This window comes from Mercenaria mercenaria, unplaced genomic scaffold (assembly GCF_021730395.1).
Source record: "Mercenaria mercenaria strain notata unplaced genomic scaffold, MADL_Memer_1 contig_3653, whole genome shotgun sequence".
Classification (NCBI taxonomy): Eukaryota; Metazoa; Mollusca; class Bivalvia; order Venerida; family Veneridae; genus Mercenaria; species Mercenaria mercenaria.
Window position 1 is genome coordinate 27,067 of NW_026461813.1, and position 27,351 is coordinate 54,417.

The following is a 27,351-nucleotide window of genomic DNA, read 5'->3' on the forward strand; positions in this document are numbered from 1 at the left end:
AAAAAGCCATTTAAAGGCATTCCTATTTTTAACTCTAGTGACCCCTAAAAGGTCCCAGCACCCAAAAATTGAATAATTTTTGGAGGACCTTAAAATCGTGCTACAGACCAAGTTTGATGAAGATCCATCAAGCAGTTCATAAGAAGAAATCGTTTACAGGTCTTTTTATTTTTAGACCCAGTGGTCGCTACAACAGGTGCCAACAATACCGCCATTTGAACAAATTTGCGAGAGGACTTTATAATGATGCTACAAACCATGATTGATGAACCATCCAGCAGTTCATGAGAAGAAGTCGTTTTAAGGTATTTCTAATTTTAGCTCTAGCGGCCCCTACAAGGGGCCAAGTGCTCCCATTTGGAATAAAACTGGGAGAGGATTTCATAATAATAATGCTACAGACCAAGTCTGATGAAGATCCATCAAACGGTTCATGAGAAGAAGTCCTTTAAAGGTACTTTTATCTCTAGTGGCCACAAAAGCAATCAAGTGACCCCATTTGAACAAAATTGGAAGAGGACCTTATAAAGATGCTACAGACCAAGTTTGATGAAGATCCATCAAAGTTCATGAGAAGAAGTATTTTTAAAGGCTTTTCTATTTTCAGCACTAGTGGCCCCAAAAAGGGGTAGGACTTCATAATGTGAACTGCTACTAATCAGGTTTGATGAAGATGCATCTAGCAGTTCAGGAAAGGAAGTCGTTTAAAGGTATTTCTAATTATAGCTCTAGTAGCCCCTAAAAGGGGCCAAGTGCCACCATTTGAACAAAATTGGGAGAACACAGACCAAGTTTGATGAAGATCCATGAAATGGTCCATGAAAAGAAGTCTTTTAAGGCATCTCTATTTTGAGCTGTAGTTGCCACCAAAAAAGGAGCCAAGTGCCCACATTTTAACAAAATTGGGAGAGGACCTTAAAATGATGTTTCAGACAATGTTTAAATGTATTTCTAATTTTAGTTTCTGCGGCCCTTAAAAGGAGCCCAAGTGTGCCCATTTGAACACTAGAAATGCATTCTGCAAGCCCACGGGCTGCCAGCTGTCTAAAAAAGTAACATTTATTATACTATTTGGCATTGTCAGATCCGATTTACAGTAGCACCTGTATTTGCATATGGAATTTTTTGACCAACAAGAGCTGTCTCCATAGGATGACATATGCCCCCGATGGCACTTTGAATGAGTAGTTATGGCCGATGTTTAAAAGTTTAGGACCTTTGACCTACGGAGCTGGGTCTTGCGCGCGACACGTCGTCTTACTGTGTCACACATTCATGCGTAGTTATTTTAAAATCCATGCATGAATGACAAAGATATGGACCGGACACGCCCATTAATGCACTATCATGAAAAATGACCTTTAACGTCTACGTGTGACCTTGACCTTTGAGCTACGGATCTGGGTCTTGCGCATGACACGTCGTCTTACTGTGGTACACATTCATGCCAAGTTATTTGAAAATCCATCCATGGATGACAAAGATATGGACCGGACACGCCCATCAATGCACTATCCTTTAATGTCTAAGTGTGACCTTGACCTTTGAGCTACGGACCTGGGTCTTGCGCGCGACACATCGTCTTACTGTGGTACACATTCATGCCAAGTTATTTGAAAATCCATCCATCGATGACACAGATATGGACCGGACACGCCCATCAATGCACTATCCTTTAATGTCTAAGTGTGACCTTGACCTTTGAGCTACGGACCTGGGTCTTGCACGCGACATGTCGTCTTACTGTGGTACACATTCATGCCAAGTTATTTGAAAATCCATCCATCGATGACAAAGATATGGACCGGACACGCCCATCAATGCACTATCCTTTAATGTCTAAGTGTGACCTTGACCTTTGAGCTACGGACCTGGGTCTTGCGCGCGACACGCCGTCTTACTGTGGTACACAATCATGCCAAGTTATTTGAAAATCCATCCATCGATGACAAAGATATGGACCGGACACGAAAATTGCGGACAGACTGACAGACTGACAGACCGACAGACTGACAGACGGTTCAAAAACTATATGCCTCCCTTCGGGGGCATAATTATAAAAAAAAAATCTATATAATTAATATAAGTCCACATAAAACTCCATACCAGGTAGAGATAGGTCAAAATACACCTAAATATTGGATGTAATATGCATGTTGTACCACAGAAAAGTGGTCTCAATTTTTCCTGACAGCCAGTAATAATCAAAGGCCTGAAGGGCCTGAGAGTCGGCTAATGATTGATGTACTGGTAGTATAGTCTACCAGTTTCAGTTTGTTTTTAGTTTTTTTCCCCCAACTAAACATAGATTTTGTTACAATAAATGAAATGAACATTCAGTCAATGCCTAGTAAAACTTTGATTGACATTATACAAGTATTTAAACCCAATATATTTCTCTAAAATTGAAGAGTGTTTCGCAGAAATAAAAATGTTGAAAGTACAAACTACAGTTTGACAGCTGACACTAAGATACTGCCCATGACTATATATATTTTTCCAGTAAACATTTGCCTCCGGCATTGCCAAAAGAGGCAATTATCGGCTGGTATATATTCGCACATGATAAAATTTGAATATGACAATTTATATATTAAAATTTTACAGCGCGGATTGCCACATACAATTTGTACGGCTGGACGAAAGAACTGTTCAGATATTTTACAAATAACGGGCCTGGCGATAACCGTGTCATATATTAGGTATTGTTCAATCATATTATGTGTGATGTGAATTTAAAGTATACTTACTTTTGCGTTTAGAGATATGTAAATGTTGCCGAGTGTCAACATAATAGTGTCATAAATGTTTACACTGACAGGAAAATTGCGCATTCAAAACTAAGGGAAATTACTCAGACTAGCTACCAATTTCGGAAAAGATAACCGATATTAATAAATGGAGTTCTTTTTTAGTTAAAACCATCTTTTATTCTATTTCAGACCTGTTAACCCTTTCAAAACCATGTCAGTAATCCCGAAGTCCATGCACTTTCAATTCTCCATTTTGATTCATGTAGACAGACAGGCCCAGACTGGGCTGAAAATTAAATTGCAGTCAGATTTTAAAATGGGCATTGTGGCAGGTGGTTAAAGGGCAAATGCATCAAACTGTAAAGTGGCAATATGGGGGGAGGGTGTGGGAGGATACCCCCTCCTGCAAGTAGGGTTTGGGGTATCACCACAAGAAATTTTTTAATATGTAGACCCTTGATACAGCCTTTGGTGTGATTTCTAACTGAAAATTTTATGTTTCAATGTCTAAATATTACCAAGATTCTTTTTAGTATTACAATATCCAAAGTATGAATGACTGTCACTTCATTTTTTTACTTTCAGATCATGCCTCAGGACTAGAATATGAGTCTGATATAGATTCTATGTATGTGTTATAAAAATAAATTCTAGAATCATTTCTGTTACAATAATATCTATTATGTCTGTTACTTGAATGTTAAAATTTCATAACACAGCTCGATATTTACCCAAAATATTATATCCGGATACGATTACACTTCTAAATCTCCAGTTTCAACAATATGTTTTACAAATTGTGATGATACGAAGACATTTAGCAGCAATTGGCAGTATCTGACATTGAAGTTTACGGTGAAATTACCTCTTATTTAAATCATTTCATAAAAAAAGTTTTTTCGTTTCGTCAAAGCAGCCTAACATAGACAATCTACTTTCGATTTCAAAAACTACAAGAAAATACAATTTAATGTTTCGCCGATTTGTTTATTTCTCGAAAAATAAGAAATAAAATCATTTTTATTATCAGTAGTAATTAAACAAACCAGTAAGAGCTTCTTCTCCCGATATTTTGTCCGCTTACTGACTGCAAAATTCAACCCACGCAAAGTCGTAGAGCGTTGTTATAAACAGGTCACGCGTGTTCGCCGACAAGTGTCCAGAATGTAAAGATTCATCCGCGAAGTCTCGCGGAAGAATAAACGTACTGCACATATCTTATTAGGGTCATTTAAAATGAAGCTGTCATAATTTAATTTCATCGATGTGGTAAACTCTTTGATAAGAGACATTCCAATGCTTTCAGAGGTACCCGACTCAATAAAATACTAGCAGTATGTTCTAGAACTATATTTTGTCTTTCGCTGATGTTACGCAATTCATAAAATGCACAGCACAATAAATTTGTTATTTGCGCTTATTTTTTTAAACGGACGGGGTAACAAATGGATAATTTGGCTAATAAGTTAATATGCAGTTTTTATCTGAATTTGTGAACATCATATTTGCTATTTTGTGACAAAAGGGCATAAAATTCGTCACCATAATCATATGTACAAATGTATTACCAATTTTATCCCGCAGAATCGTTATATGTGTTTTTGCTTAATGAGTTACCGCGGAAGAAAATAGGTGGCTTTATTCGAGTAGTGCACAATTACAAGTCATAAATTTGAAAGATTACATTGTATATTGGTCATAGCAAATGGGACTGACATAACTGAACTTCATTCTATCAATGAACTCTTTGAAATTAGAGACAATCTACTGGAACTACATCACTTCGCTGTGTTGTGAGGCCATTTAATAAGAATGAGAAATCAGGCGATAGCAAGGACTCGTCAAACGCTTGAAAGCGTTTAGCCGACTCAAAAAAGTTACAATATAAGCTATTTATAGTAAAACAAAAGGAAGTAATTCTAAAAACAAGGTTGCCTCATGGTGTTGAACATAATTATGTGCCAAGTTACATCAAAATTCCCTTATGCATGAAGAAGACATGCTCGACAATGTCATTCTTGTATCTGACCTTTGGCCTCTAAATGTGACCTTGACCTTTGACCAAGGGACTTGGTTCTTGTGCAGGACACTGTCTCATAAAGGTGAACATTCATGCCAAGTTACATCAAAATCCCACCATGCATGAAGAAGAAATGTTCTGGACAAGCTTCAATTTGACCTTTGGCCTCCAACTGTGACCTTGACCTTTGAGACAGGAACATGGGGTTTGTGCACGACACTCCTTCTCATCGATGTAAACATTCATGCCAAATACAAACAAATTTGGTCCATGCATGTCAAAGTTATGGTCCGGACAAGCTTCAATTTGACCTTTGACCTCCAATTGTGACCTTGACCTTTGAGATAAGAACATAGGGTTTGCGCATGACACACCTCCTCATTGAGGTAAACATTCATGCCAAATATAAACAAGATTGGCACATGCATGTCAAAGTTATGGTCCGGACAAAATCCACATGACCCAGATTCAAAATCATCCAAGACTTTATATGATAATAAACATTCTGACCAAGTTTTATGAAGATAGAATAAAAAATGTGGCCCCTATAACGTAAACAAGCTTATTCTTTGATTTGCCTGGTGACCTACTTTTTAACCCCGTGTGACCCAGATAAAAATTAATCCGAGATTTCATGCAGACAAACATTCTGACAAAGTTTCATGCACTTAAAATGAACAAGAGTGCCATGATGGCCCTATATCGCTCACCTGAGAAACACACCATAACAGTGTAAACATGTTTGACTGAGTGATTTCATGGAAAAAAAATATTCTGACCAATTATCATTAAAATTGGAGCAAAAAATCTTGAGTATAAATAAGTGTTTTCTTTGATTTGACCTAGTGACCTAGTTTTTGACCCCAGATGACCCATATTCGAACTTGACCTAGATTTCATCAAGGCTATCATTCTGACCAAATTTCATGAAGATCAATTGAAAAATACACCCTTTATCGCATATACAAGGTTTTTCTATGATTTGACCGTGTGACCTAGTTTTTGATCCACGACTACCCATATTTGAACTTGACCTAGATTTCATCAAGGCAACCATTCTGACCAAATTTTATGAAAATCCAGTGTTAAATGCAGCCCCTATTGCATACACAAGTTTTTTCCTTGATTTGACCTAGTGACCTAGTTTTTAAACCCAGATGACCCATATCAAAACTTGACCTAGATGTCATCAAGGCTATCATTCTGACAAAATTTCATGAAGATTAGTTGAAAAATACATACACATACACAAGGTTTTTCTTTGATTTGACCTAGTTTTTGATCCCACATGACCCATTTTCAAACTCGGCCTAGATCTCATCAAGATAATCACTCTGACCAAAATTTATGGAGATTTATTGAAAAATACAGCCTCTATTGCATACACAAGGTTTTTCTTTGATTTGACCTAGTGACCTACATTTTGACCCAAAATGACCCATATTTGAACTTGACCTAGTTTTTGATCACAGATGACCCATTTTCAAACTCAGCCTAGATTGCATCAAGGTAATCAATCTGACCAAATTTCATGAAGATCAGTTGAAAAGTACAGCCTCTATCGCATACAAAAGGGTTTCCTTTGCTTGGACCTAGTGACCTACTTTTTGATCCCAGATGACCCATAATCAAATTCAACATAGATTTTATCAAGACAATCATTCTGACCAAATTTCATGAAGATCAATTGAAAAATACAGCCTCTATCGCATACACAAGGGTTTTCTTTGATTTGACCTAGTGACCTACTTTTTGATCCAAAATGACCCATATTTGAACTTGACAAGGCAATCATTCTGACTTAATTTCAGGTAGCGTGTGTGTTTGGGTTTATCATCTTTTTCAACAATTTTTCAGTCATACAAACGACGGTGTCTACTTGTAGCAGTGAGCACAATGCCCAACTTTATAGTGCTGCCTGACTGAATATCACGCCGTAGACACGTGGCATGATACCCCGCCCAGTCACATTATACTGAATCCGGGCTGACCAGTCCTAGCACTATCCCCTTAATTATGCCGAGCGCCAAGCGAGGAAGCTGCCAGTACCATTTTTTACGTCTTTGGTTAATTTCAGGTAGATCAATTGAAAAATACAGCCTCTATCGCATACAAAAGGTTTTTCTTTGATTTGACCTAGTGACCCAATTTTTGACCCCAGATGACCCATATTCAATCTTGACCTTGATTTTATCAAGGCAATCATTCTGACCAAAATTCATGAAGATCAATTGAAAAATACAGCCTCTATCGCATACACAAGGTTTTTCTTTGATTTGACCTAGTGACCTACTTTTTAACCCTAGATGACCCATTTTCAATCTCAGCCTAGATTTTGTTAAGGTTATCATTTTGACTTAATTTCAGGAAGATCAATTGAAAAATACAGCCTCTATCGCATATACAAGTTTTTCCTTTGATTTGACCTAGTGACCTACTTTTTGACCCCAGATAACCCATTTTTAAACTTGACCTAGATTTTATCAAGGAAATCATTCTGACCAAAATTATGAAGATCACTTGAAAAATACAGCCTCTATCGCATACACAAGGTTTTTCTTTGATTTGACCTAGTTTATCACCCCAGATAACCAATTTTCAAACTCGGCCTAGATTTCATCAAGGTAATCATTCTGACCAAAATTCATGAAGATTAATTGAAAAATACAGCCTCTATTGCATACACAAGATTTTTTTTTATTTGACCTAGTGACCTAGTTTTTGACCCCAGATGACCCATTTTTAAACATGGCCTAGATTTCATCAAGGTTATCATTCTGACCAAAATTCATGAAGATTAATAGAAAAATACAGCCTCTATCACATACACAAGGTTTTTCTTTGATTTGACCTAGTGACCTAGTTTCTCACCCCAGATAACCCATTTTCAAACTCGGCCTAGATTTCATCAAGGTAATCATTCTGAACAAAATTCATGAAGATTAACTGAAAAATACAGCCTCTATTGCATACACAAGGTTTTTCTTTGATTTGACCTAGTGACCTAGTTTTTGACCCCAGATGACCCATTTTTAATCCTGGCCTAGATTTCATCAAGGTTATCATTCTGACCAAAATTCATGAAGATTAATTGAAAAATACAGCCTCTAACGCATACACAAGGTTTTTCCTTTGATCTGACCTAGTGACCTAGTTTTTAACCCTAGATAATCCGTTTTCAAACTCGGCCTAGATTTCATCAAGGTAATCATTCTGACCAAAATTCATAAAGATTAATTGAAAAATACAGCCTTTATAGCATACACAAGCTTTTTCTTTGATTTGACATAGTGACCTAGTTTTTGACCCCAGATGACCCATTTTCGAACTCGGCCTAGATTTTATCAAGGTCATCATTCTGACCGAATTTCATGAAGATCAGTTGAAAAATACAGCCTCTATCGCATACACAAGCTAAATGTTGACAGACAGACAAACGCCAGACACCAGACGACGGATGCCGGACATCGACTGATGAGAAAAACTCACCTGAGCATTGCTCAGGTGAGCTAAAAACAAAAAGAAACAAGAGGACCATGATGGTCCTGAATCGCTCACCTCTTCCCACATGACCCAGTTTTAAGTATGACGTTTTTTCTATTATTTGACATAGTGACCTAGTTTTTGAGCTCATGTGACCCAGTTTTGAACTTGACCTAGATATTATCAAGATAAAAATTCTGACCAATTTTCATGAAGATCCATTGAAAAATATGGTCTCTAGAGAGGTCACAAGGTTTTTCTATTATCTGACCTATTGACCTAGTTTTCGAAGGTACGTGACGCTGTTTTGAACTTCACCTAGATATCATCAAGGTGAACATTCTCACTCATTTTCATGAAGATCTTATTAAAAATATGGCCTATAGAGAGGTCACAAGGTTTTTCTATTTTTATACCTACTGGCCTAGGTTTTGACCGCACGTGACCCAGTTTCGAAACTGACCTAGATATCATCAAGGTGAACATTTAGATCAATTTTCATGAAGATCCATTGGAAAATATCACCTCTAGAGAGGTCAAAAGATTTTCCTAATTTTAGACCTACTGACCTAGTTTTTGACTGCAGTTGACCCAGTTTCAAACTTGACCTAGATATCATCAAGATGAACATTCAGACCAACTTTCATACAGATCCTATGGCCTCTAGAGAGGTCACAAGGTTTTTTTATTATCTGACCTACTGACCTAGTTTTTTATGGCACGTGACCCAGTTTCAAACTTGACCTAGATATCATCAAGATGAACATTCTGACCAATTTTCATGCTAGATATCATCAAGATGAACATTCAGACCAACTTTCATACAGATCCTATGGCCTCTAGAGAGGTTACAAGGTTTCTTTATTATTTGACCTACTGACCTAGATTTTTACGGCACGTGACCCAGTTTCAAACTTGACCTAGATATCATCAAGGTGAACATTCTGACCAATTTTCATGAAGATCCATTCAAGGGTATGGCCTCTAGAGAAATCACAAGGTTTTTTTATATTTCAAAACCTACTGACCTAGTTTTTGATCGCAGTTGACCCAGTTTCAAACTTGACCTATATATCATCAAGATAAACATTCAGACCAACTTTCATACAGATCCCATGAAAAATATGGCCTCTAGAGAGGTCACAACGTTTTTTCATTATTTGAATTACTGACCTACTTTTTGACGGCACGTGACCCACTTTCGAACTTGACCTAGACGGAAAGACGGATGGAAGGACGACAGACCCAGAGTGAATTGAATAGCCCACCATCTGATGATGGTGGGCTAAAAAGCAGCAGTAATTTAAATACATTGAGTAACACGATTTTTTGGGTAAAAAGGTTTCTGTTAGTGCGGCGGAATAGGTTACGTGACCTCGTGAACGTAAATAGAAATTTGGTTTTAAAATAAAACAAGAGATCACAGAGTGATCTTGGCGCCCACCATTGAGCCATTTTTGATTGTTCCAAATTTCAAGACCAGTTCAAGGTCAAAATCAAGGTCAAATTTCATTTCAGTACATATCACCGTGCATGTGGTCCATGCACGTGGTCCAAATTTGAAAGCTGTAGCTTGAGAAATGTTAAAGTAGGTCACAAGATCAATTTCAAGGTCAAAGTTCATTTTGGTATACAAAACTATGCATGTGGTCCAAATTTGAAGCCTGTAACTTGAGAAATGTGAAAGTAGGTCATTAGGTCAATCTCAAGATTAAAGTTCATTTCGTTACACAAAACTATGCATGTGGTCCAAATCTGAAGGCTGTAGATTGAGAAATGTAAAGTAGGTCACTAGGTCAATGTCAAGGTCAAAGTTTTTTTCGTTACACAAAACTATGCATGTGGTCCAAATTTGAAGGCTGTAGCTTGAGAAATATGCAAGTAGGTCACTAGGTCAATGTCAAGGTCAAAGTTTTTTCGAATACAAAACTATGCATGTGGTCCAAATTTGAAGCCTGTACCTTCAAAAATGTGAAAGTAGGTCACTAGGTCAAAATCAAGGTCAAATTTCATTTCGAAACACAAAACTATGCATGTGATCCAAATTTGAAGGCTGTAGCTTGAGAAATGTGAAAGTAGGTTACTAGGTCAAAACAAGGTCAAATTTCATTTCGGAACGCAAAACTATGCATGTGGTCCAAATTTGAAGCCTGTACCTACAAAAATGTGCAAGTAGGTCACTAGGGCAATGTTAAGGTCAAAGTTTTTTTCGTTACACAAAACTATGCATGTGGTCCAAATTTGAAGGCTGTAGCTTGAGAAATGTGAAAGTAGGTCAGCTAGGTCAATGTCAAGGTCAAAGTTTTTTTTTCAGTACACGAAACTATGCATGTGGTCCAAATTTGAAGGCTGTAGCTTGAGAAATGTGAAAGTAGGTCACTAGGTCAAAATCAAGGTCAAATTTCATTTCGGAACACAAAATTACGCATGTGGTCCAAATTTGAAGCCTGTACCTTCAAAAATGTAAAAGTAGGTCACTAGGTCAATGTCAAGGCTTCCAGTCCAATCCAGAATTTATGTATGTAAATAATCATTTGATATGTACATATTGGGAAATAAATGTTTAAACCAAGGTCAAAGTTTTTTCCAGTGCACAAAATTATGCATGTGGTCCAAATTTGAAGGCTGTAGCTACAGAAATGTGAAAGTAGGTCACTAGGTCAAGATCAAGGTCAACTCATGTCAATGTCCATCTTGCCACTCAAAACTATACATGTGGTCCAAATCTGAATGCTGTAGATTATTGACAAGAAGATTTTAAAAGCTTTTCCCTATATAAGTCTATATGAACCATGTGACCCCCGGGGCGGGGCCATATTTGACCCTAGGGGGATAATTTGAACAAACTTGATAAACAACCACGAGATGATGCTACATAACAAATATCAAAGCCCTAGGTTTTGTGGTTTGGACAAGAAGATTTTCAAAGTTTTTCCCTATATAAGTCTATGTAAATCATGTGACCCCCAGGATGGGGCCATATTTGACCCTAGGGGGATAATTTGAACAACCTTAGTAGAAGACCACTAGATGATGTCACATACAAAATATCAAAGCCCTAGGTCCTGTGGTATTGAACAAGAGGTTTTTCAAAGTTTTTCCCTAAATAAGTCTATATAAACCATGTGACCCCCAGGGCGGGGCCATATTTGACCCTAGGGGGATAATTTGAACAATCTTAGTAGAAGACCACTAAATGATGTCACACGCAAAATATCAAAGCCCTAGGTCCTGTGGTTTTGGACAAGAGGTTTTTTAAAGTTTTTCCCTTTATAAGTCTCTATAAACTATGTGACCCCCAGGGCGGGGCCATATTTGACCCCAGGGATATAATTTGAATCATCTTGGTAGAGGACCACTAGATGATGCTTCATACCAAATATCAAAGCCCTAGGCTCTGTGGTTTTGGACAAGAAGATTTTCAAAGTTTTTCCCTATATAAATCTATGTAAATTATAAAAATAAACAAAGGGCCATAACTCACTCATAAATTGTTGAACCAGTCTGATTTTCAGGGGGACACAACTAGAGTACCAATACATCATTCTGACAAAGTTTGGTCAAAATCCCCCCAGTAGTTTCTGAGGAGATGCGATAACGAGAAATTGTTAATGGACCACGGACGCAGAGTGATTTTAAAAGCCCACCATCTCATGATGGTGTGCTAACAAGAGATCACAGAGTGATCTTGGTGCCCACCATTGAGCCATTTTTGAATGTTCCAAATTTCAACACTAGCTCGAGGTCAAAATCAAGGTCAAATTTCATTTCGGTACACAACACTGCGCATGTGGTCCATGCATGTGGTCCAAATTAGAAAGCTGTAGCTTGAGAAATGTGAAAGTAGGTCACTAGATCAATTTCAAGGTCAAAGTTCATTTCGGTATAAAAAACTATGCATGTGCTTAAATTTGGAGGCTGTAGCTTGAGAAAAGTGAAAGTAGGTACTAGGTAAAAATCAATGTCAAATTTCAATTCAGAACACAACAAGAGATCACAGAGTGATCTTGGCGCCCACCAATGTGCCATTTTTGAGTGTTCCAAATTTCAAGACTTATTGACTAGCTCAAGGTCAAATTTCATTTCCGTACACAACACTGTGCATGTGGTCCAAATTCGAAAGCTGTAGCTTGAGAATGTGAAAGTAGGTCACTAGATCAATTTCAAGGACAAAGTTCTCTGTACACAAAACTATGCATGCGGATCAAGTTTAAAGGCTGTAGTTTGAGAAATTTGAAAGTAGGTCACTAGGTCAATCTTGAGGTCAAAGTTTATTTTGGTACACAAAACTATGCAAGTGGTCCAAATTTGAAGGCTGTAGCTTGAGAAATGTGAAAGTAGGTCACTAGGTCAAAATCAAGGTCAAATTACACTTCAGAACACAAATCTATGCATGTGGTCTAAATTTAAAGCCTGTACCTTCAAAAATGTGAAAGTAGGTCACTAGGTCAATGTCAAGGTCAAAGTTTGTTTCGGTACGAAACCCTATGCATGTGGTCTAAATTTAAAGCCTGTAGCTACAGAAATGTGAAAGTAGGTCACTATGTCAATCTTAAGGTCAAAGTTCATTTCAGTACACAAAACTATGCAAGTGGTCCAAATTTGAAGGCTGTAGCTCGAGAAATGTGAAAGTAGGTCACTAGGTCGAAATCAAGGTCAAATTTTATTTCGGAACACAGAACTAAGCATTTGGTCAATGTTTGTTTCGGTACACAGAACTATGCATGTGGTCCAAATTTGAAGGCTGTAGCTTGAGAAATTTGAAAGTAGGTCACTAGGTCAAATTCAAGGTCAAATTTCATTTCAGAACACAAAACTATGCATGTGGTCCCAAATTTGAAGCGTCTACCTTCAACAAGAGGGCCATGATGGCCCTATATCGCTCACCTGTTATCATTGCACTTGAGGACAAGAAGGTCCTCAGTAAAATATCAAAGTCCAAAGGACAGGAACAACAAAGGGAAGAAATTTAACCAAAAAGAAAAACAAGAGCTCGTCGAACACGAAATGCCCCCCTTGATGCATTTAGTAATTGCACAAGGAACAGAAATTATATGCACACTGTAAATAAGTATATGTAAACCATGTGACCCACAGGGCGGAGCCATATTTGACCCTTGGGGAATAATTTGAATAATCTTAGTAGAGGATCACTAGATGATGTCATATACAAAATATCAAAGCCCTAGGCCCTGTGGTTTTGGACAAGAGGTTTTTCAAAGTTTTTTCCTATATAAGGCTATATAAACCATGTGACCCTAGGGGTGGGGCCATATTTGACGCCAGGGAAATAATCTGAACAATCTTTGTAGAGGATCACTAGATTTTGCTACATACCAAATATCAAAGCCCTAGGCCCTATGGTTTTGGACAAGAAGATCAGAAACCATTTAACTGTTCCTGGCCAATGTGACCTTGACCTTTGACCTAATGTCCTCAAAATCAATAGGGGTCACCTGCTGGTCATGACCAACCTCCCTATCAACTTTCGTGATCCTAGGCCTAAGCGTTCTTGAGTTATCATCCGGAAACTGTTTTACTGTTCAGGGTCACTGTGACCTTGACCTTTAACATACTGACCTCAAAATCAATAGGGGTCATCTGCTGGTCATGGCCAACCTAACTATCAATTTTCCTGACACTAGGCCCAAGTGTTCTTGAGTTATTGCCTGGAAACCATTTTACTGTTCCTGGTCACTGTGACCTTGACCTTTGACATACTGACCTCAAAATCAATAGGGGTCACCTGCTGGTCATGACCAACCTCCCTATCAACTTTCGTGATCCTAGGCCTAAGCGTTCTTGAGTTATCATCCGGAAACTGTTTTACTGTTCAGGGTCACTGTGACCTTGACCTTTAACATACTGACCTCAAAATCAATAGGGGTCATCTGCTGGTCATGACCAACCTCCCTATCAACTTTCGTGATCCTAGGCCCAAGTGTTCTTGAGTTATCATCCGGAAACCGTTTTACTATTCAGGGTCACTGTGACCTTGACCTTTGACATACAGACCTCAAAATCAATAGGGGTCATCTACTGGTGATGACCAACCTCCCTATCAACTTTCATGATCCTAGGCCCAAGCGTTCTTGAGTTATCATCCGGAAACCGTTTTACTATTCAGGGTCACTGTGACCTTGACCTTTGACATACAGACCTCAAAATCAATAGGGGTCATCTACTGGTGATGACCAACCTCCCTATCAACTTTCATGATCCTAGGCCCAAGCGTTCTTGAGTTATCATCCGGAAACAGATAGGTCTACATTACGACCGACCGACCGACCGACCGACCGACATCTGCAAAACAATATACCCCTCCTTTTTCAAAGGGGGGCATAAAAAATTCTTACAAGGTATAGATATGTCAAAATACACCTAAAAATTGGAGGTACCATCCATGTTGTACCACAGAAAAGTGGTCTCGTTTTTTCCCTATGGCCAATAATAAAAAAGTTACTGAAAATAAGCTATTTATAGTAGCGTAAAAGGGAAGTAATTAAAAAAATAAATATTGTAAGTGAACAAAAGAAGGATCTGCCAAATAAATCTGTTGACATAAAAGAAATTTCAGATCAGTATCTTCATTAGTTATGGAGATATACCCATTTTAATTTGAAACAAGAGATCACAGAGTGATCTTGGCGCCCACCAATGTGCCATTTTTGAGTGTTCCAAATTTCAAGACTTATTGACTAGCTCAAGGTCAAATTTCATTTCTGTACACAACACAAATCTATGCATGTGGTCCAAATTTGAAGCCTGTACCTTCAAAAATGTGAAAGTAGGTCACTAGGTCAATGTCAAGGTCAAAGTTTGTTTCGGTACACAAAACTATGCATGTGGTCCTAAATTTGAAGCCTGTAGCTACAGAAATGTGAAAGTAGGTCACTAGGTCAATCTTAAGGTCAAAGTTCATTTCGGTACACAAAACTATGCAAGTGGTCCAAATTTGAAGGCTGTAGCTTGAGAAATGTAAAAGTAGGTCACTAGGTCAAAATCCAGGTCAAATTTTACTTCGGAATACAAAACTATGCATGTGGTCCAAATTTGAAGCCTGTACCTTCAAAAATGTGAAAGTAGGTCACTAGGTCAATGTAAAGGTCAAAGTTTGTTTTGGTACACAAAACTATGCATGTGGTCCAAATTTGAAGGCTGTAGCTTGAGAAATTAAAGTAGGTCACTAGGTCAAAATCAAGGTAAAATTTTATTTCGGAATACAAAACTATGCATGTGGTCCAAATTTGAAGCCTGTACCTTAAAAATGTGAAAGTAGGTCACTAGGTCAATGTAAAGGTCAAAGGTCATTTCAGTACACATAACTATGCAAGTGGTCCAAATTTGAAGGCTGTAGCTTGAGAAATGTAAAAGTAGGTCACTAGATCAAAATGAAGGTCAAATTTTATTTCAGAATACAAAACTATGCATGTGGTCCAAATTTGAAGCCTGTACCTTCAAAAATGTGAAAGTAGGTCACTAGGTCAATGTCAAGGTCAAAGTTTTTTTTCGGTACACAAAACTATGCATGTAGTCCAAATTTGAAGGCTGTAGCTTGAGAAATGTGAAAGTAGGTCACTAGGTCAAAATCAATGTCAAATTTTCATTTTGAAAACACGAAACTATGCATATGGTCCAAATTTGATGCCTGTACCTTCAAAAATGTGAAAGTAGGTCACTAGGTCAATATAAAGGTCAAAGTTTTTTCCAGTGCACAAAATTATGCATGTGGTCCAAATTTGAAGGCTGTAGCTACAGAAATGTGAAAGTAGGTCACTAGGTCAAAATCAAGGTCAACTACTGTCAAGGTTCATCTTGCCACTCAAAAATATACATGTGGTCCAAGTTTGAATGTTGTAGTTACTGACAAGAACATTTTAAAAGCTTTTCCCTATATAAGTCTATATGAACCATGTGACCCCGGGGCGGGGCCATATTTAACCCTAGGAGGATAATTTGAACAAACTTGGTAGAGAACCACTAGATGATGCTACATTACAAGTATCAAAGCCCTAGGCTTTGTGGTTTGGACAAAAAGATTTTCAAAGTTTTTCCCTATATAAGTCTATGTAAACCATATGACCCCCAGGGCGGGGCCATATTTGACCCTAGGGTATAATTTGAACAATCTTAGTTGAAGACCACTAGATGATGTCACATACAAAATATCAAAGCCCTAGGCCCTGTGGTTTTGGACAAGAGGTTATTCAAAGTTTTTCCCTATATAAGTCTATATAAACCATGTGACCCCCAGGGCGTGGCATATTTGACCCCAGAGAAATAATTTGAATCATCTTGGTAGAGGACCACTAGATGATGCTTCATACCAAATATCAAAGCCCTAGGCTCTGTGGTTTTGGACAAGAAGGTTTTCAAAGTTTTTCCCTATATAAATCTATATAAATTATAGAAATAAACAAAGGGCCATAACTCACTCATAAATTGTTAAACCAGTCTGATTTTCAGGGGGACACAACTAGGGTACCAATACATCATTTTGACAAAGTTTGGTCAAAATCCCCCCAGTAGTTTCTGAGGAGATGCGATAACAAGAAATTGTTAACGGACGGACGGACGGACCACGGACGCAGAGTGATTTTAATAGCCCACCATCTGATGATGGTGGGCTAATAAAGGGAGGTAATTTGACATAAAACCAGTCCATAGTTATCTACCCTGACTGTCTCTGTCCAACTAATAACAAGAGGACCATGATGGTCCTGAATCGCTCACCTCTTCCCACATGACCCAGTTTTGAGTATGACGTCGTTTTTTCTATTATTTGACATAGTGACTTAGTTTTGAACTTGACCTAGTATTATCAAGATAAAAATTCTGACCAATTTTCATGAAGATCCATTGAAAAATATGGTCTCTAGAGAGGTAACAAGGTTTTCTATTATTTGACCTACTGACCTATTTTCGAAGGTACCGTGACCCTGTTTTGAACTTTACCTAGATATCATCAAGGTGAACATTCTCACTAATTTTCATGAAGATCTCATGAAAAATATGGCCTCTAGAGCGGTCACAAGGTTTTTCTATTTTTATACCTACTGCCAGTTTTTTGACCGCACGTGACCCGGTTTCGAAACTGACCTAGATATCATCAAGGTGAACATTCATATCAATTTTCATGAAGATCCATTGAAAAATATGGCCTCTAGAGAGGTCAAAAGATTTTAATAATTTTAGACCTACTGACCTAGTTTTTTACCGCACGTGACCCAGTTTCAAACTTGACCTAGATATCATCAAGATGAACATTTAGACCAACTTCCATACAGATCCCATGAAAAGTATGGTCTCTAGAGAGGTCACAAGTTTTTTTTTATTATTTGACCTACTGACCTAGTTTTTTAAGGCACGTGACCCAGTTTCAAACCTGACCTAGATATCATCAAGGTGAACAATCTGACCAATTTTCACGAAGATCCATTCAAAAGTATGGCCTCTAGAGAGGTCACAAGGTTTTTCTATTTTTAGACCTACTGACCTAGTTTTTGACCGCAGTTGACCCAGTTTCGAACTTGACCTAGATATCATCAAGATGAACACACAGACCAATTTTCATACAGATCCCGTGAAAAATATGGCCTTTAGAGAGGTCACAAGGTTTTTCTATTATTTGACCTACTGACCTAGTTTTTGAAGGCACGTGACCCACTTTCAAACTTGACCTAGATATCATCAAGATGAACATTCAGACTAACTTTCATACAGATCCCATGAAAAATATGGCCTCTAGAGAGGTCACAAGGTTTTTCTATTATTTGACCTACTGACCTAGTTTTTGATGGCACGTGACCCACTTTCGAACCTGACCTAGATATCATCAAGATGAACATTCTGACAAATTTTCATGAAGATCTCATGAAATATATGGCCTCTAGAGAGGTCACAAGGTTTTTCTATTTTTAGACCTACTGACCTAGTTTTTGACCGCACGTGACCCACTTTCGAACTTGACCTAGATATCATCAAGATGAACACTCAGACTAATTTTCATACAGATCCCATGAAAAATATTGCCTTTAGAGAGGTCACAAGGTTTTTCTATTATTTGACCTACTGACCTAGTTTTTGATGGCACGTGACCCAGTTTCGAACTTGACCTAGATATCATCAAGGTGAACGTTCTGACCAATTTCATGAAGATCTTGTGAAATATATGGCCTCTAGAGAGGTCACAAGGTTTTTCTATTTTTAGACCTACTGACCTAGTTTAAGAGGCACGTGACCCAGTTTCGAACTTGACCTAGATATCATCAAGGTGAACATTCTGACCAATTTTCATGAAGATCTTGTGAAATATATGGCCTCTAGAGAGGTCACAAGGTTTTTCTATTTTTAGACCTACTGACCTAGTTTTTGAAGGCACGTGACCCAGTTTCGAACTTGACCTAGATATCATCAAGATGAACATTCTGACCAACTTTCATAAAGATCCCATGAAAAATGTGACCTCTAGGGTGGTCACAAGCAAAAGTTTACAGACGCACGGACACACTGATGCACGGACAACGGACACCGCGCGATCACAAAAGCTCACCTTGTCACTTTGTGACAGGTGAGCTAAAAATAATGAAATTTCAAATAAGTCCTATAAGTACTTACTGATATAAATCCATTTTGATTACAATCAGGGGAGGTAATCAGATATAAAATAACTCTGGAACCTACGATTGGATCTGAATTGTCATGGAATCCAAGATTTATTGTTGTTGAAGATATTTTGGAAGTTTGTATCAAATAAAACCATAAATGAAGTCTCTATATGGCTGCAAAGGCCAAAATAGCAAGTTTTGGACATTTAAGGGGCCATAACTCTGGAACCCATGATGGAATCTGGCCAGCTGAAGAAAGGAAGCAAGATCTCGTGGTGATACAAGTTGTGTGCAAGTTTGGTTAAAATCAAATCATAAATGAAGCTGCTATTGTGCAGACAAGGTCAAAATAGCTCATTTTGGCCCTTTAAGGGGCAATAATTCTGGAGCCCATTTTGGGATCTGGCCGGATCAACAAAGGAACCGAGATCTTATGGTGACACAAGTTTTGTGCAAGTTTGATTAAATTCAAATCATAAATGAAGTTGCTATTGTGCAGACAAGGTCAAAATAGCTAATTTTGGCTCTTTCAGGGGCCATCACTCTGGAACCCATAATGGAATCTCGCCAGTTCAAGAAAGGAACCAAGATTTTATGGTGATACAAGTTGTGTGCAAGTTTGGTTAAATTCAAATCATAAATGAAGCTGCTATTGTGCAGACAAGGTCAAAATAGCTAATTCTGGCCCTTTAAGGGGCCATAACTCTGGAACCAATAAAGAAATCTGGCCAGTTCAAGAAGGAACCAAGATCTCGTGGTGATACAAGTTGTGTGCCAGTTTGGTAAAAATCAAATCATAAATAAAGCTGCTATTGTGCAGACAAGCTCAAAATAGCTTATTTTGGCCCTTTCAGGGGCCATAACTCTGGAACCCATAATGGGATCTGGCCAGTTCAAGAAAGGAACCAAGATCTCGTGGTGATACAAGTTGTGTGCCAGTTTGGTAAAAATCAAATCATAAATAAAGCTGCTATTGTGCAGACAAGGTCAAAATAGCTAATTTTGGCCCTTTCAGGGGCCATAACTCTAGAACCCATAATGGGATCTGGCCAGTTCAAGAAAGGAACCGTGACCTTATGGTGATACAAGTTGTGTGCAAGTTTGGTTAAAATAAAATCATAAATGAAACCACTATCGTGCAGACAAGGAATTGTTGACGCACGGACGGACACATACATGGACGACGGACGAAGGGTGATCACAAAAGCTCACCTTGTCACTATGTGACAGGTGAGCTAAAAATGTGAAAGTAGGTCACCAGGTCAATGTCAAGGTCAAAGTTTGTTTCGGTACACAAAACTATGCATGTGGTCCAAATTTAAAGGCTGTAGCTTGAGAAATGTGAAAGTAGGTCATTAGGTCAAAATCAAGGTCAAATTTCATTTCGGAACACAAAACTATGCATGTGGTAAAATTTGAAGCCTGTACCTTCAAAAATGTGAAAGTAGGTCACTAGTTCAATGTCAAGGTCAAAGTTTTTTTCAGTGCACAAAACTATGCATGTGGTCCAAATTTGAAGGCTGTAGCTACAGAAATGTGAAAGTAGGTCACTAGGTCAAAATCAAGGTCAAGTCATGTCAAGGTTCATCTTGCCACTCAAAACCATACATGTGGTCCAAATCTGAATGTTGTAGGTTATTGACAAGAAGATTTTAAAAGCTTTTTCATACGTAAGTCTATATGAACCATGTGACCCCCGGGGCGGGGCCATATTTGACCCTAGGGGGATAATTTGAACAAACTTGGTAGAGAACCACTAGATGATGCTACATTACAAATGCCAAAGCCCTAGGCTTTGTTGTTTGGACAAGAGGACTTTCAAAGTTTTTCCCTATATAAGTCTATATAAACCATGTGACCCCCGGGGCGGGGCCATATTTGACCCTAGGGGTATAATTTGAACAATCTTAGTAGAAGACCACTAGATGATGTCACATGCAAAATATCAAAGCCCTAGGCCCTGTGGTTTTGAACAAGAGGTTTTCAAAGTTTTTCTCTATATAAGTCTATATAAACCATGTGACCCCTGGGGCGGGACCATATTAGACCCCAGGGATATAATTTGAATCATCTTGGTAGAGGACCACTAGATGATGCTTCATACCAAATATCAAAGCCCTAGGCTCTATGGTTTTGGACAAGAAGATTTTCAAAGTTTTTCCCTATATAAATCTATGTAAATTATAGAAATAAACAAAGGACCATAACTCACTAAAAAATTGTTGAACCAGTCTGATTTTCAGGGGGACAGAACTAAGGTACCAATACATCATTCTGACAAAGTTTGGTCAAAATCCCCCTGGTAGTTTCTGAGGAGATGCGATAACGAGAAATTGTTAACGGAAGGACGGACCAACGGACAGACGGACGACAGACCACGGACGCAGAGTGATTTGAATAGCCCACCATCTGATGATGGTGGGCTAAAAATATGCATGTGGTCCAAATTTGAAGCCTGTAGCTTCAGAAATGTGAAAGTAGGTCACTAGGTCAAGCTCAAGATCAAAGTTCATTTCTAGTGTTTCCTGCAGACTCTTAGAGGGGCATGGTGCTTCCCAGGAAAAAGGGCACTTTTAGGGCGCGCTTTGGCATCAAAGGGGCATTCAACCAAGTGCGCTTTCCGGTGTCATTTTCAAACTATTTTCACATTGCATCTGAGAATCTTTCAGACCTCATGGTATATATGTAGTATTATTAGATAATGCCTATAATGTGAACAAGTTTTCCTTTTTCTTTTCATACTTTTTAAACATTCTCATTCTGTTACCCTCATGAAGTATTGGCTTGCATTTTTGAGAGACAAATATAACAGTTAATACCCAACAACTTTTAATTGAAGTTTAAATAATGTAAATCTTTAACACATATAATAGAGTCTGCTGCAGTTATATTCATGCTAAAATATTGCATAGACTTAAAGTATGTTTATCAGATTAATACTTATCATAAATTAATTCTTTATCTGGGTTGAGCAACAAGCATGGGAAAACCAGATTTTAAAAATACTTCCAGTTAAAATCTTACATGTATGAAAGTAAAACACACACAAATGAGTGTAATACAGCAGTTATATTAATGCTATTGCATAGACTAAGTATGTTTATCAGATTAATATTTATTCTAAACAAGAGATCACAGAGTGATCTTGGCGCCCATCAATGTGCCATTTTTGAGTGTTCCAAATTTCAAGACTTATTGACTACCTCAAGGTCAAATTTCATTTCCGTACACAACACTGTGTATGTGGTCCAAATTCAAAAGCTGTAGCTTGAGAAATGTGAAAGTAGGTCACTAGGTCAATGTGAAGGTCAAAGTTCATTTCTGTACACAAAACTATGCAAGTGGTCCAAATTTGAAGGCTGTAGCTTGAGAAATGTAAAAGTAGGTCACTCAGGTCAAAATCAAGGTCAAATTCTATTTCGGAATACAAAACTATGCATGTGGTCCAAATTTGAAGCCTGTATCTTCAAAAATGTGAAAGTAGGTCACTAGGTCAATGTAAAGGTCAAAGTTCATTTCGGTACACAAAACTATGCATGTGGTCCAAATTTGAAGGCTATAGCTTGAGAAATGTAAAAGTAGGTCACTAGGTCAAAATCAAGGTCAAATTTTATTTCGGAATACAAAACTATGCATGTGGTCCAAATTTGAAGCCTGTACCTTAAAAATGTGAAAGTAGGTCACTAGGTCAATGTAAAGGTCAAAGTTCATTTCGGTACACAAAATTATGCAAGTGGTCCAAATTTGAAGGCTGTAGCTTGAGAAATGTAAAAGTAGGTCACTAGGTCAAAATCATGGTCAAATTTTATTTCGGATTACAAAACTATGCATGTGGTCCAAATTTGAAGCCTGTACCTTAAAAATGTGAAAGTAGGTCACTAGGTCAATGTGAAGGTCAAAGTTTTTTTCGGTACACAAAACTATGCAAGTGGTCCAAATTTGAAGGCTGTAGCTTGAGAAATGTGAAAGTAGGTCACTAGGTCAAAATCAAGGTCAAAGTTTTTTCCAGTGCACAAAACTATGCATGTGGTCCAAATTTGAAGGCTGTAGCTACAGAAATGTGAAAGTAGGTCACTAGGTCAAAATCAAGGTCAACTCATGTCAAGGTTCATCTTGCCACTCAAAAATATACATGTGGTCCAAATTTGAAGGCTGTAGCTACAGAAATGTGAAAGTAGGTCACTAGGTCAAAATCAAGGTCAACTGATGTCAAGGTTCATCTTGCCACTCAAAAATATACATGTGGTCCAAATTTGGATGTTGTAGTTATTGACAAGAACATTTTAAAAGCTTTTCCCTATATAAGTCTATATGAACCATGTGACCCCCAGAGCGGGGCCATTTTTGACCCTAGGGCGATAATTTGAACAAACTTGGTAGAGAACCACTAGATGATGCTACATTACAAGTATCAAAGCCTTAGGCTTTGTGGTTTGGACAAGAAGATTTTCAAAGTTTTTCCTTATGTAAGTCTATGTAAACCATATGACCCCCAGGGCGGGGCCATATTTGACCCTAGGGGTATAATATGAACAATCTTAGTTGAAGACCACTAGATGATGTCACATACAAAATATCAAAGCCCTAGGCCCTCTGGTTTTGGACAAGGGGTTATTCAAAGTTTTTCCCTCTATATAAGTCATTATAAACTATGTGACCCCCAGGGCGGGGCCATATTTGACCCCAGAAAAATAATTTGAATCATCTTGGTAGAGGACCACTAGATAATGCTTCAAACCAAATATCAAAGCCCTAGGCTCTGTGGTTTTGGATAAGAAGGTTTTCAAATTTTTTCCCTAGATATAAATCTATGTAAATTATAAAAATAAACAAAGGGCCATAACTCACTCATAAATTGTTGAACCAGACTGATTTTCAGGGGGACACAACTAGGGTACCAATACATCATTCTGACAAAGTTTGGTCAAAATCCCCCCAGTAGTTTCTGAGGAGATGCGATAACGAGAAATTGTTAACGGACGGACGGACGGACGGAATGACGGACGGACGGACCACGGACACAGAGTGATTTTAATAGCCCACCATCTGATGATGGTGGGCTAAAAATTTCGGTACACAAAACTATGCATGTGATCCGAATTTGAAGCCTGTACCTTCAAAAATGTGAAAGTAGGTCACTAGGTCAAAATCAAGGTCAAATTTCATTTCAGAACACAAAACTATGCATGTGGTCCAAATTTGAAGCCTGTACCTTCAAAAATGTGAAAGTAGGTCACTAGGTCAATGTCAAGGTCAAAGTTTTTTTCGGTGCACAAAACTATGCATGTGGTCAAAATTTGAAGGCTGTAGCTTGAGAAATGTGAAAGTAGGTCACTAGGTCAAAATCAAGGTCAAACTTCATTTCTGAACACAAAACTATGCATGTGGTCCAAATTTGAAGTATGTACCTTCAAAAATGTAAAAGTAGGTCACTTCGTCAATGTCAAGGTCGAAGTTTTTTATAGTGCAAAAAAACTATGCATGTGGTCCAACTTTGAAGGCTGTAGCTACAGAAATGTGAAAGTAGGTCACTAGGTCAAAATCAAGGTCAACTCATGTCAAGGTTCATCTTGCCACTCAAAACTATACATGTGGTCCAAATTTGAATGTTGTAGGTTATTGACAAGAAGATTTTAAAAGCTTTTCCCTATATAAGTCTATATGAACCATGTGACCCCCAGGGCGGGGCCATATTTGACCCTAGGGGGATAATTTGAACAATCTTAGTAGAAGACCACTTGATGATGTCACATACAAAATATCAATGCCCTAGGCTTCGTGGTTTAGACAAGAAGATTTTCAAAGTTTTTTCCTATATAAGTCTATGTAAACCATGTGCCCCCCAGGGCGGGGCCATATTTGACCCTAGGGGAATAATTTGAACAATCTTAGTAGAAGACCACTTGATGATGTCACATACAAAATATCAAAGCCCTAGGCCCTGTGGTTTTGGACGAGAGGTTTTTCAAAGTTTTTCCCTATATAAACCATGTTACCCCCGGGGCGGGCCTATATTTGACCCCAGGGAAATAATTTGAATCATCTTGGTAGAGGACCACTAGATGATGCTTAGCATACCAAATATCAAAGCCCTAGGCTCTATGGTTTTGGACAAGAAGATTTTCAAAGTTTTTCCCTATATAAATCTATGTAAATTATAAAAATAAACAAAGGGCCATAACTCACTCAAAAACTGTTGAACCAGTCTGATTTTCAGATGGACATAACTCAAATTCACCCCCCCCCCCCCCAGTAGTTTCTGAGGAGATGCGATAACGAGAAATTAACAGACGGAAGGACGGACGGACGACAGACCACGGACGCAGAGTGATTTGAATAGCCCACCATCTGATGATGGTGGGCTAACAAAATGATGTTGTTGCAGTTTTTAATAAGTTTTAAATGAATCTTTGTACATGCACTTTTTGATAAAATATTCTTCTCAAACGATAATGTAAATTCCTTGAGGGCAAATAGGTCACAGAGGTAGGATTTCCACTATTATGGTTTGAGACATTTACTTGTCAGTTTATACGCGATATTGCACATTTGCCTTAATAACAAATTAAGGAATTTTTTTTTATCGATTTCTGCTTCTCATCAATTTTAAGAATCAAGGCGGTACGATCAGACAGTGATGTGTCACATGGCGTGAAAACTGTAATTGTGATGTAATGTCATGCCAATCTCGTGCAACAATACCCCTTTGACCTCCACTTCAGATGTCATGATACCAACACACTTCTTTTAGCTCTTTGAGAGGATGTCAATTGATGATGAAAACAAGGACAATTACTTAGTTTATCAACAGAATAATTACCGATGATTGTCAACTTTTTTTTTCGCTTTCAAGATGGGTAGGATGATTTATTTTTCGGGAAATGAGTCTTGAGAAAATGAAAATAACTGGTATTTAATACTTTCCTGACACTTTGGGAAAGTATGGTAGGGGTTAGACTTTGTTTATTATTACAAAACGTCCTACCCCCAAAAAATGCTTGGCCAAAACATCCTACGCCGAAAGATCCTACGCCAAAAGTCCGGGCCAAAACGTCCGCTGGCCAAAACGTCCTACATTATAAAATTTATTTTCATAACTCTTTTGGTTTGTTGTAAATGGCAAATATTTTCACAAACACAAACACATGTATATGTTTATATGTATACATATATAAAAAGATTATGAAAATAAAAATAAAATACCATGAGTACGTTTTATCATTAGTTCATATAAATATGGTAGAATTTGATTTGACACACTATATTACAATATATTAGTTTCTAGTTTCTGAAGCAACATAAGAAAAACAGTGATTTTTCAGTATTTTACACTACTAATTATACAATAGTTACATCATGTCACTAATTAAGAAATAATATATCTCATCCAGTGATTTGTCGTTGAATAAATCACTGCTTGGAGTTCAGATGCAAAGGAATTATATCAGCCATCAATTTGCAACTGTCTAAATACCTTTGGTTACATTCTATATGTCTTTGGTTACATTCTTAACATAGAAACATTAATATTTATAATTATTAATCTTTGAGAATAATTACATTGAATAAAATTTGGGAAAAAATGTGTTGTTAATTTTCTTTAAATGTACAGCTTGAAATATTACATCAGCTTTCTATTGTAAACTAATATTATATCATTTCTATACTGTAATCTATTGCAATATTACATCAGGTTTCTAGGGTACAAGTATGCAAATACCTTACCAAATATAACTTACCAAATTAAAGAAAGAGAAGAACAATAATAGAATGTAAATTTTCGGCAAAAAATACCTGGAATCCATATCTCAATGCGTTTCTGACTTCTAGGTGTTGGGGGAAGGGTTTGGAGTAACCTTGTTATGCTGCCACTCGCATCAAGTTCAAAGAAGAAAATAATGTACCAAAATCTATCTTCTTGGCACTTTCAGTACGGCTGGAAGATAAGAAGAACTATACTGTATATGAATAGAATAGAATTAATTCAGAATACCACATGTATTAATATACAATATGTAAAATCTCGACGAAATGTTTGGTGCGTAAATAATCGAGTCTTACCTGTATTTTCTTCCCGTCTTTGGCAAAGGTGACAAACAGTAAGGAAATAGCAGTAAAACACTAGTTAACGTCTATTGGTCGACGGAGATAAAAATGTACGGCACAGACTCTTTCAATTTCTCGTGTATAGGCTGATCACTACCAAATAGAATGTAAGCCTCCGCAGGTCTATCACAAGTAGTCCAAATATAAATAGTACTAATCTTTTTCCTTTCCTAGTGCATTTTCTCGGCAGCAACGTGCTTACTTTTACCCTACCGCGTTTCAGTATGTATCACTTTGCATTCGAATGAAATCGGCATGTTCCTATCGCATGCTAGATAAAAATGGCGGCGTAAGAATTTAATGTCACGAAAAGAGAAATTGAAAGAAGCGAAAAGTAGTAAATTCAGCGGGTTGTATTTAACGAACTGTAGTTTTCTTATAT

The 27,351-nt window shown here is 37.7% G+C and overlaps 1 protein-coding gene across 1 annotated transcript in view; it reads right to left on the reverse strand.

Annotated features, from left to right (window-relative positions):
• LOC128553265 (uncharacterized) overlaps positions 1 to 26,901 on the reverse strand; it is a gene marked incomplete at its 3' end in the record, with an annotated part of 43,818 nt that extends 16,917 nt beyond the window's left edge. The window contains exon 1 of the mRNA XM_053534394.1: positions 26,658 to 26,901. Within this exon, the coding sequence (XP_053390369.1) occupies positions 26,658 to 26,668 (11 nt within the window). The remainder of the gene's footprint in view (positions 1 to 26,657) is intronic.
• Between the last annotated feature and the right edge of the window lie 450 nt (positions 26,902 to 27,351).